Source organism: Orbicella franksi, chromosome 15 (assembly GCF_964199315.1).
Source record: "Orbicella franksi chromosome 15, jaOrbFran1.1, whole genome shotgun sequence".
In the NCBI taxonomy this organism is placed as follows: Eukaryota; Metazoa; Cnidaria; class Anthozoa; order Scleractinia; family Merulinidae; genus Orbicella; species Orbicella franksi.
Window position 1 is genome coordinate 6,924,960 of NC_138159.1, and position 12,767 is coordinate 6,937,726.

General features: G+C 37.2%; 1 protein-coding gene across 1 annotated transcript; it reads left to right on the top strand.

The window, feature by feature from the left end:
* Positions 1–276: 276 nt before the first annotated feature.
* Positions 277–12,178, top strand: LOC145469179 (dual specificity tyrosine-phosphorylation-regulated kinase 3-like; the record flags this gene model as incomplete). Its single annotated transcript, XM_081452880.1, has 16 exons — positions 277–514; positions 1,652–1,728; positions 3,194–3,268; positions 4,884–4,952; positions 5,305–5,382; positions 5,487–5,507; positions 6,074–6,112; positions 6,729–6,757; positions 7,598–7,650; positions 7,938–7,999; positions 8,258–8,314; positions 8,560–8,625; positions 9,690–9,746; positions 10,311–10,401; positions 11,620–11,724; positions 12,009–12,178. Coding segments are annotated over 16 exons (1,287 nt in total), but the record flags the coding sequence as incomplete, so codon positions are not given.
* Between the last annotated feature and the right edge of the window lie 589 nt (positions 12,179–12,767).

Here is a 12,767-nt window from a genome sequence, read left to right on the forward strand (position 1 = left end):
TTCTGGAACTACACATTGGGCTGAAATAGGATGAAGACCCTCTTAGTTAGGGACTTGTGCAAATACTCCTACATGTAACTTCAATTTGCTAGGGGCATACTACAATGGAACACTGTTACTCCAGTCACTGACAGGCCACAAAAATCTGGCTGTATTAATGAACAGGTTGGCGCTCTTATCAGCCTAGAGGGTTCTTTAAATAGTAATAGCAAATAACTTCAGGACTGAGCTTTTGCTCCTGAAGGCAAGAATAAATTGACTGTGATATTGAGGTGATCATGTTATGGGTTCCCAATTCTCTGTAAGGCAGGGTTCTTGTACTCTATTTGGAATGGAGTTTATTATACTGTACAACTGCAGAAGTTGTCATGCCAGAAGGAGTCATACTGCAAGTTGACTGTAGTTGCTTGGAATGTGCAGTTATGCCATTTGATATTTCTTTTCTTTTCTTTTTTTTTCACAGTACGAGGATCTCAGACAGATCCAGAGGGAAAATTCCAACCATGTTATCCAAGTATGTAGTCCTTAATACTAGAATAAACAAAAAATATCTTGGTCCATATCTTGGTCCACCCAAAAAAAGAACTTGTAAACATGAATGGCCAACATCCAGCTTATGATAATTAAATAAACTAAAGCCAATTCATGAATACGTAATAATTTATTTTTCAGTACAGTTGTATGCACCTGAAACATTTCTTATGAAGTAAGTAAAGTATTAAGTAATTCTTTATTTAACGTGACCACTTTGCTCAGCTTAAAAGTTACTTTACAGGAAGCCCACTCTTAAAATACCATACATGCACATTAATTAATAAACAAGTAAACAAAAGAAAATGCAAACCAGTTAAAATGTAAGTACATAAAATTAAAAATAATTATTTACAATAAAAGATATAAAAATATAACAATAAAAGATATAAAAATATAACATTGTCAATAATATGACACTGCCTAAATATTAAATATTTAGTTTTTTGGCTTTATGCAACATTTGTCGTTCTAAAGGCATTTTGTTTTCAATGGTCCATAAACTACATTGTGGCCACAACCTTAAGAATAAGTACATGAAGTAAGGTAAAGTCTGCATATGAGCCTAGTGGCCAATCAGGCTGGCACTTATCCCAGTTTCTATAGCATGAAGCAACTGGGAGTATTTCTACTCCCCCCTATAAACCTGGGTGGAGAAAGGCACTGTGAGAGTTAAGTGTCTTGCCCAAGAACACAACGTAATGTCCCCGGCCAGGGCTTGAACCCAGACTGCTCAATCTGGAGACGAGAGCACTAACCATGAGGCCACCTTGCCTTCCACAAGTATAGTACATGACAACCAGTGTACATAAATATTGTATATGCTTTAATTATTGATGAATTGTAATATTAATTAGCTTCATTTTCATACCTAGTAATAGGAAGGAATTCATGTACTAAGGATTCATGACTGTCTAACTGGACTGAACAGTTGTACATACTCTTGCAACTATCTTAAGGTCCCAATAAAATAATGTATTTTTGATTCCAGACTGATAAAGACCTTATGCTAGTGTATTGCTCACTTCAATCTAGAATTGTAATGATCTTTTGAGCAGTTGAAGTTGTTAATGGCTGCTTCTCACAAGTCGTTCATTGTATTTCTGTGTGGTTTTGTTAGTTCCTTTGCTTGCTGGAAGGTACAAATTTGTTCAAGTTATTGGACAAGGACAATCTTCAATCCTGGTTGCTGCAGAGGTGAGAAAAAAATAAACAACTTCCTCCTTGTTTACTGTTCAACCTGTAATATGCAATACAATATGAAAAAAACGTCCACATTTAGTAATTGCTGAAAATTGTAATCATCAGGCACTGTGCATACATTATGTGTTCTGAGTTTTATCATAATGAATATTCTTTTTTCAATTTGTAATACTTTTTTTTTTTTCAATTTGCAATACTTCAAGAACAAAACAGGTATTTTAGTGTCCTTTTGAAGCCTTTTACATGAAATTATTAAATTAATTTTGACCACCCAGAAATTTTCTAGTTTAATAGCCCAGACCAGAAATCCTGTCAATATTACACCCTTGGGAAGAGCTATAAAAAAATGTCACTGATTACGGACAGTTTGCACAATCAAGTTCCTTTTACTTGTAAGTGCCTTTATGTATATTATAAAATTATCGCATGAAGCCTTCTCTACACAACATTGATAAATAATAACTAATTAGTATTAACATCAGCAGCAACCACCCTATAGCATGATTTATTATTTTACAATTATATGGCTAGCTCTGTGAGCAGTAAACAGAATTCATCCTGCACTGTGATTGGCTACCTGAGCGGGCAATTCAAGATGGCACTGTCTTGCCTGCTCAGGATTTCCTGCTGTGTCCCACAAGCAAATAGTCTTCTTTTTTCCATATTAATAATAAATCCTTTACTTGCCAAGCTTGTTCAGTCAAGATGGCTGGGTATTGGCCTCTTTTTTTGCATATTTTTTGACCTCAACTCCATCTCAGTCCATAAACATGCAAAAATAAAGAACTTGGTCAATATCCAGCCATCTTGACCTCACGCTTGGTAAATAACCCTTTTATCTAATTGTAATTTCTCAGTTATAACATGTTAGGTTGTCTGTGTTATATTCTGCTTGAATTACAATGTAGCTAAAAATAATTTTTTTGATAAGTTAATGATGGTGAATTTTAAGCTTGGTAATGAAATGTGAAGGTGAATTAATCAACATGACACGAGCGTGGGACAAAGAAAATTCTGAGTCCCCGACAGGAATCGAACCCATGACCTCCCGAACACCAGGCGGACGCTCTATCCACTGAGCTACGAGAACTCATGGAGAGCAAGGTCATTTAACTGAGTTCATATATGACAGGTGTCCTGCATACTGCTAGGATCAATGCTATCGAATTCATCGTGAGTAGTGATAAGTTAATAATGATGGTGAATTTTAAGCTCGGTAATGAAATGTGAAGGTGAATTAATCAACATGACACGAGCGTGGGACAAAGAAAATTCTGAGTCCCTGACAGGAATCGAACCCATGACCTCCCAAACACCGGGAGGTCTCAGTGGATAGAGCGCCCGCCCGGTGTTCAGGAGGTCATGGGTTCGATTCCTGTCAGGGACTCAGAATTTTCTTTGTCCCACGCTCGTGTCATGTTGATTAATTCACCTTCACAATAATTTTTTTCTCACAAAGGATACTTTCCATCCTGATAAGAAGTCAGTTGCAGTGAAAATCATACATCTGGATTATTCAAGACTTGGAGCTCAGGTATGTGTTATTTGACCAGTTTTTACATGTACACTTGCAAAGTTTACTCGACTTTGTACCATGCCATAGAAAATACATGAGCACAGCCAAACACAATACAGGAAAGCAGTTGTATATTCAGTGGTATTACACCCATACAGCTGTACCTTCCCATTTCATGCCATGTACATTTGTATATTTTGCATTGTTTGTGTTGGCCACTGTATTTTCTATGGCATGGTACATAGATTAAAATTAAAAATAGTTATGCTATGCTTTCTCATGGTATACCATGGAATATGAATTCTACTTGTCACTTGTACAATGTATTCTATGGTATACGACTCAAAAACATTGCATAACTTAACTATGTACATGTATCTTCATAATTATTGTTATGAGAGCTAAATAGGTATGGTACTGCTCAAAAGTAAGTTACCACCTCTTGTCACATTGTGCAAGATGCATCTCGTTTGTTGCAAGACATGCTTTGTTTCTCTCGAGATGCATCTTGTCTCTCTCAAGAATCCCAGAATCATTTATTGTAGACCCTATTCATACATGTAAATGGCTGCCAATTTAAAATTCCTTTAAATTGGCAGCATACACTTAAATGAGCCCAACTCACCTCGTTTGAGAGTAAAAATTCTTTTGAATTATCAACTCAAAAACGAGGTTATTTGGGCTAAGTTTAATACTTACAAAAGAATTTTTAACTGGCAGCCATTTATGAATAGGGTCTGTGGAATACATTACTCACAAAAAGCTGGCATACATGTCAAAGACAACTGCTTGATGTACATGTACACATACATGTAACCAAAAGTTCGATCAAATGTGAGATACTGTATGTGACTCACTAGTAATCTCTTGTTGTATTCATGGCGAACAAACATATTAAATGTAATGTGAGAACTAGAAGTTTAATGCAGTTAAAATCAATTTAATGAAATTAACAACAAGTAGCGCAAGTCTTACCTAAGCAGTCAACAACATTTAGATATGCGCATGTGCCAGGATTTCATGTGTTCTTGGACCACAGGGAGTTGTACATAGCAGTTTTGCATTTAGTCAGCGGTGTCCTTTAGCATTAGTGTTTTCTGAAACGTGGGGAATATTCTCAAAGGCTGTTTCCCCTCCCCTGTTCCTTCCACTCTAATTCCACTGTTTTAGCAGTGTGATGGGTGCCTGTTTTTCTCCCCTCCACCTGGGGTTCACGACTGGGTTGCAAGGATTTGCCAGCCATTGGAGCAGTCTCCGTCTAAGAGCTGGCTGCCAATGGCAGATTGAACTGGACGTCTCAGACACCCAACCTTTATAGAGCTTTTATATGTTTGCTTGTACCCATATTAAAACACCTTTGCATGTACATCCATTTCTTACACATGATGTAGATGGATTTTCTTACATGGCTTGAATAGTTTTCTACATGATAAATTAATTTTAATTGCACCTAAATGCATGCCTACACCACATGTGCATGCCTTCGTGAGTTTGGTCAATTACCCGTGAAAGTAGTCAAGAATAAAATGGTTTCAAGGGCAAGGAACCTTATTTAAGATTTAACATGTGCATACTGAAAATCTGCTCAAAATGGATTAGTTTTTGCTGTCAATTTTCACTATTTTAACTGCAGGAGGCAGATTGCATTCAGCAGCTGAATAAGGCAGATATCCTTCATGTGTCCAGAACTGTCCAGTTGTTTGTAAGTCACAGATGTACAGTGTTCTTGTTTCAAAACGTTTCTCTTAAGTGCAGGGGACACAACAATGACAGGGAACAGAGTGTTTTGCTTTACGTGACATTGATAGCTTTGCAGGAAAAGGAATCCAAGACAATGGTGACAAGTTTGAGAGTGAATAATTTTAATTTCAGCCTCACTTTCAAGGTTCATGTTGTCTTAATTGCATTAGCTGAGAGAATGTGTGTTTTTTTTTTCTCTTTTTTATGGCGGTGAGCACTAATATTGTGCATGAATTGTACAGAAAATTGTAATTTAATATTAATTAAAAATACTTTTCATTGACTGACAAACACCAAATATTTTGGACTTTCAGAATGTATTCAGTTTTGAGGGTCACTATTGTTTGGTGTTTGAGCTGCTGCGTCCAAGACCTCTCCATCAATACTTTCAGGTAAGTTGCAAGCAAGGGACAGTTATGAATTAACAGATCATTTTGCATCTTCAGAGTATGTATTATTGGAACATTGAGTGATCAAGACTTTTTTGTGTTTGCAGAAATGTCAGTTTGATAGTGAGGTAAGAAATTTGAGATTGCATTGAGAAAAAAATTATTAAATAATTAATATACAGGCATGTAAAGACAATATGAAATAATCTTTCAATTTTCCTGGCAATATTACACATTCACGCAGAAAATGCACTGATTATGGGAAAATGGGGGATTTTGTTTTCAGACTTACACCTTCTCTCTGTGTTCAATAATAAATAATCTGTTAGTGCATTACACGTCTGTGCTAATTATCCAATTATGTTATTCGTATTTCTGTAGGCTAATGGTCAATCTCATTTCATACTCATAGACATGTAATTAAAACTATATTTAATGCCTGCCCCAACTCATAAAACAGAACTCTTTTTGTACTATCTTTGAGCTTATCATGACAGCATGCAAAGAAAGTCATCTCCAATAACCCAGGGCTAGTGGTTTTGCTGTTGGGCTAGTGGATTCTGTGCTTCTCACTACTTGTCTTTTTTCAGGAAATTCAAATTACAGAACTACTGTAAGAGATGAAATGACACACAATATATTTCAACTTGTTGTAAACATGATAAATTGTTTATTAATTCTGCTTTACCAATAGGAGGCAAAGTTGAAAGTGATCAGAAAGATAACATTACAGGTGAGTATTTTTTTACACTGTGAAGTGATAAACAGCAAAAAAAGACTGAACAGACCTTCGCTCTGTGGAAGTTTTTGGGCACTCCTCAAATGTCCCCTTCTTTTGAGAACCTGTGGACCTACCACTGAATTGTTGATTATTGTGCAGCAATCTCTTTAATTTATTATATATTAAATACCAATGAAATACCAGGAGAGTTTTCACTTGAAAACATGATATCTTCGCATACAAAAAAAAACCATTATATTTCCACATGTGTAAAGATCACCGTTGCTAAGGTTACATGTACATGCCTTTTGCAGGGAAAGTGGAATGGTTTGGTATTTTATTGTTGTTTATATAATAAATACCATAACATTGCTGCTTGGGGATATGAAATTTCTCTTCTCGTGCTGTAAAATATTTCACTTGTTTGCTGTGCTCACTCAACACTTGAAGAGACAATTTTTATCTCTGTGCTGCCATGTCATATCCTCTATCAGATCTATATGCATGTATTTATAGTCTAATACCAAGTGAACATGTATATTACATGTAATGCACATGCAGTTTTACATACCAATAAGATTTTTAAACAATTTAACACTACTGTTTCTATGTGCATGTCATCTTTCAGCTTTTACAAGCCCTTGGATTCCTAAAAAGGTGAGTTATACAGGCTTTGAACATAGACAATACTGACAACACTGTAATTATTGTTCAAGATGGAAAGTGGAAGCTAATGTTCTCATTGGCCACAACTGAATGACACGCACTTGCAGTTGTCAAATTATTTTGACAACCGGTTCTATAGGCTAGAAAATTGTCTTTTTTTGTTTTTTGGTTCATAATTAATGATATTACAAAGTTGTGACCTGAAATTGTTGGATCATGTACATACTAAAGACATCCATGGTCGAGTGTCAATCGATACCCTTGATCGATCCCAATCAAAACCCAGTCGACATTCCATCAGTACTTGATTAACAGTCGATCGATAGTCGGCTGAGAGTTGATGGACTGATGTGCATCAATCCAAAGTTAGTCGACTGCCGACCGACTGTCAACCAACTGTCGAGCGAGGTGTCAAGGGAGTGTCAACGGAGTGTCAACTGAGGTGTTGATGGAGTGTCAATCAAGTATCAATTAGGTGTTGATCAATGCTTGATTGATTGAGGGTATTAGTTGAGTCAATTGCGGATGCCTTTAGTACACATGATCCAAATTGTTGTCAGAGGTTATGTTTTGGTAGACTTTCATTCCTTTTATTAATCACCCTCATTTTCTGGCAGCAATACATGTAGTTAATGTTTTGGCTATTCCTGTTCTATAAAATAGAAGATCTCAATCTACGAGTCTGCTGTACCTGACAATGGGAATACAACTTCCATTAAAACTAAATGTCAAACTGGCTGTCATGTTAAAAGTGTGTGTGCTTGCTTAGCTGCTTACCTTAATTTAGAACAAGTTGTACATACAATCATGTACTCTTTATTATTTTGACAGAGAGAATGTTATCCATGCTGACTTGAAACCAGAGAACATTCTTTTGGAAGAAGGTATTTTAAAGTGTTCTTAAGCTTCAGAGTTTTCAATATTAATAATGCTTACTTTGTAAGTAGTTTTCCTAAGCATTATGAAAAAAGGCTACATTATTTTACACACACTTTTGTTAAGGATGTTGAGGCAATTTAGGTGACAGTTTCATGCTTTAACAGACTGAAGACATTGATCTCACACCTACTAATGCCTACATGTACCAACCAACTTCCTGTGCCTTAAAGCTGTGAATCTTGAGCCATGACAGCCTTCACTGGTCACATAGTTTTATCTTTGTCTGTTTCAGGGGAGGAAATCAAGATAAAAGTCGTGGACTTTGGGAATGCAATACATTGGGTTCATAGAGAGGTACAGCAAACTATATTGTCCACTATTACTGTACCATAAAGTTCTGGCGCAGATTGTTCGAAAGGTAGATAACACTATCCACTCGTGACCAGATAAATCACTATCCAGCGGATAGCCTGGGGTTTTTTGTTAACACTTATCCCTTGGACAGGGATTTAATTTTGATCAGTGTTGAGATTGATCCTGCAACTACACTATGATTTTAGTATTATTTTGTAACAGTTATTTAATTTCTAATTTGTTTTTCTTGATTTTTAGGTTTCCTTGTATTATGATGAGTTTGAACTGCAAACATTACTTTACCGAGCTCCAGAGGTGATCAACTGACTAACTGCTTACGTGAAAGACATACAATAGTTGAACATTGTGAAATGTATATACATTGTATGTAGGTGACAGTCTGGTAAATCTTCATTTTAAGATGCAATTTGGCAGTTTTTTTTCTAAAATATGGCCCAAAATTTTATTTGAACAAATTCTGCTACTGAAGGGGTATAAGGAAACAGAGGAGAGCATTGTGATACTACACCTCTGGTAAATTAAAGGTTTATTCTTCACAGGTGATGTTTGGTGTTCCATTTGGCCCAGAAATTGACATCTGGTCTTTAGGGTGTATCCTAGCTGAGGTACGTCTCAATTATCTTCCAACTTGTGTAGTAAATCAGCTGTAAATCAATGGAAGTGTACCAGACTTGACTTGGCATTGCTGAGACTTAATATCATTATTTCTGAATTGCATATGTACCAACAATTTCGTGAATTGTGAAATTTAAGAATGGATTTTTTTTTTTTATGTTTTATTGCTTTTGTTCTCGTGTAATCATACGTGCAATATTAACGTCTATTGTGAGCAGGCAAGATGAACCAATAAGGAAGTGGTGTGAAAATTGTCTTTTTTTAATTACACACAGCATGTAGGAGTAGAAACAAAAGGAAGAATTACTTTTGACACTTCATTGAAAACCGCTCTCAATTGTTAAAACTAAGGCAAGCAAATGGTCTTCACAAGGATTGTTTCCTGACAAAATCATTGTATCTGTACTTTGATCCTGGGACATGGGGGGAGGGGGGGGGGGAGTGGTGCTCTCTTATATGGGCTACCGGTATATAGGTAAGTGCAGCGTCAAAGGGTATGGTTTTTCCGACTTTTTGGTCATAAATAGGGTCCAGTTTTTGCACCCTAGTCTTGAATTTGGTTTATTTTTAGAAGAAACTACCTTTTCATCATTATTGATAACACCATCATTAAAAGCTCTTCATAAATTATGTTTAGAGCAACTGTACCAGCCACAACGGTCATATTTTTTGTCAGGTCATAAATAAGGTAAGGAAAATAGCAGATTTTGGTCATAAACAGTATAAGGGCTTCGGGAAGCGGGCTGCACAACCCCAGCCAATTTTTCTGGGAGTACTCTCCACCGGGACTTTAATATGTCTACCCACATTTTATATACTGTATACTAACTTGTCAATGTTTGTACTCTTGGGCAAGTCCTAATATAGCCTGCGAGCAGGCTCTAGTGTTTGAGTTTCACACTCAAGCGCTGCTATGTAGCTTTTGGCTTTGGCCCACCAGTAACTTTCCGAACGACGCGCGTTGCAGAACGATGTAGGGGGCTTACAAATTAGATTCGAGAGCCTGCTCACAGGCTAGTCCTAATACTGACTTTATCTGGATCTTGCTTTTCAGTTGTACATTGGGAAACCTTTATTTCTTGGAAGAAATAAAAATGAAATCTTGCAAGAGGTATGTGGCAGTTATGACAAGCACTGCCAAGAAAGCTTTCGTGCAGGCTATCACTTGGTGTTACTAATTTAAAACACCAAGGATGTGAAATAAGATTCTTAGAGGGCAGTTAATATAGGGAAAGGTTTATGTTCAAGCCTAGTGGCCCATGAAGCCAGCCCTTCTCACTGGTTTAAGCTGCATGGAGAGACGAATCCTGAGTATTTCCACTTCTCCCAGAATGGGATGATACAGTAGTCCCATTGCAGTACTTGAAGAGAAGCATTATTTTGCTCAAGGTCTCAGCAGAGATATCCTAGCAGGGTCTCGTCCCAAAATACATGGTAGGCTCCTGCACCTCCCATGCAATAAACATGGGACAACAACAAAACAAAAATTGCTGATTGACAGTAGTTTCACATCATTAAGTCCTGTTATGGTTGATGTTAATGTTTCTCTAATATGTTTTGACTTGATTATTGAGAAATCCAACCAGACTTTTCATGAAACCTTTCGATTTTGTTTCCATTTACCTTCATGCTGCTCATTTTCTGCAAAAAATCTTTTTGGCCTCGTTTTTGGCAGGTGACCTCAGTCTTTGGTCCCATACCTAGGAATCCATTCCAGACTGGCAAGTTTTTCCAAGAATTGTCAGAGTTTGTTGGCCACAATCCAGGTACCGGTATGTTTAAGGTAGAACAGTTAAGGTTAAGGCTAGGTTAAATCGGTTTAAAAGCCAAGGTGGCCTGCCGCCTGCCAAGCCAGGGTTTGACTCCAGTTGCTATTGCATGAAGTGACCAGGAACTTTATTCTAAGTCACTTTATGCAATAGAAACTGGAGTCAAACGCTGGCCTGGCAGGCGACTTGAGTTCCTCTCCTCTAAATTGCATGTTACTCCATGACAAATTAGTCTCTCCACAACCTTTTCTTTCCCTTTATGAAAAGAAAGCCAACAAGTTTCTTTCCTTTGTGAAAAGCGAGCGTGCAACACAGTAAGTGCGACTATGGATTTTATTTTGTTCGCGCCCTTGATAATCAGAGGAAATGGAAGGTCTTGTGTGCAGGCTGCCGCAATTTAACCCGACGGCGTTTTTGTGAGGTTTCCCTGACAACTTTGACAGCACCTATATTTGATATAACTGGGTGGAGAGAGATACTGTGAGTGCAAAAACATGACACCATGATCCATGGCTAGTCCACGAACCTGGGGCCCGTTTCTCGAAAGCCCCGGAAACTTTTCGGGCCCGATAAACCACTTTTAGTTATTCGGTATTTAAAGACAGAGAGGCGTATACGCCTGAAACTTCTTGTACGGAATGCAACCTCCGTTTCTATTAAGAATATGTGAATAACTCAGTTCTGTAATCATAAAGTTTGAGACTTTGCTACGGCTTTCCGGGTGCGAAAACTTTTCGGGACCTTCGAGAAACGGGCCCCTGGACTGCTCAATCTGGACTACAACACGGTAACCACCAGAACAGCATGTCTATCTTTAAAGAAATCCAAAAAGTTGTAGGTTTTGTGCTCAATCTGGAGAGTGTGTACTAAAACAATTAGACTACTTGCTTTCGTTTCCTATGAGAGAGAGTCAACTTGTCCACGCCTCGTTGACTATTCGCTCATAGAAATCTGGAGCTCATACAAAGTAATCTAATTGTAAAGTATAGATACGATTTTTCACCAATCAACACGCATATGTTCTTTGAGCTAAGATATGAGCCAACATTTTAAGTTGTGAATTTGTCCCAAACTTGTTAAGTACATGTTCATCACAAATCGCACACGTTACAAACTTGACCCGAAAATTTTTCAACTTTTTCCTTCTAAATCAGTCTTGATACCTCAAACCTTCACCATCCTTGTTACCTGATTCATGTTTGCTATTGCTTTAAGAAGTTCATCAGCTCGTCATTGTGACTAACCTGATGAAGAAACTTCACAACTCAAGGAATTACGCCTTTGCAAGTTTCCTGTTCGGATTGCTGCAGTACAACCCTGGTAAGTTTATTAATATTAGCCAACTTGTTCTACACTCTGCAAAGAGTAAGCACAAATGAAAGTCTGAGTCCGTGAAGAGCAGAACTTTTCATTGAGATTTGCCATTGCTTTCTCCGCCTTCTTGGAAACAGGACCTTTCAATGGTGTTTCTCTTCCCTCCTTCCCATAACCCCTCGCACTTTTATAGAAGTCTCAAGGAATGACTGGGGAAGAGTCAGCTTCTACCAGAACCACCATGAAGTTGTTTTCTTCATTATTTACCATTCGTTCATTATGTATTGCAGGTAAACGACTTACACCCTGTCAAGCTGCTATGCATCCATTCTTGGCTCCTGAGTTTCCAAGTGCTTATCTGTTGCCATGGCAAGGAGACAAAATCTCAGGTAAAATTACTGAAGGTATTTTTTTTTTTAGATTTCATTGCAAGAAGACAATAAAGGGAAAATATGGGTAAGAGTTAAATTGGCCACTGTAGCGAGTTTGCAAAGCTGTTTCGAAATCAATGTTTTGAATCTTTGATGCACTACGGTAAAAACCCCACCTAAGAACCTAGTGGTTAAGAATCTGCTGGCAGAAATTTACCATTTTAATACCCAAAAATATAAGAAACTGTTTACCCAAGTGATCAACAGTTTAACCAAGGAGTGTGACTTTGAGATTGCAAATTTATATTACAAGAAAATACATTATTCAGTTGTGAATAAATACCATAAATTTAAGGACAAAACCAAAGTTGACTTATTTTTCTGATAATCAACAATATCAACAACTATTAAAAGAACCTACTTAGCCTAAATTGCCAATAATTACCCCAAAATACGTACAAAAAGCTATTTTGTCAGACTTCAAACAATCAAGGTTCTTGCATGTGGGTTTCTACTGTAATTAAAAAGAAAACACTCAAGCGGGGAAAGCACAACTGGCTTTTTAAACAGTGTTTTACGAATGTCCATTGTTTAACTCATCCAATTGTTGAACACGGTAAAGTGAAACAAAATATTTTGAAGGACCTTGAGAAATGATTGTTCCTTTTATGGGCATTT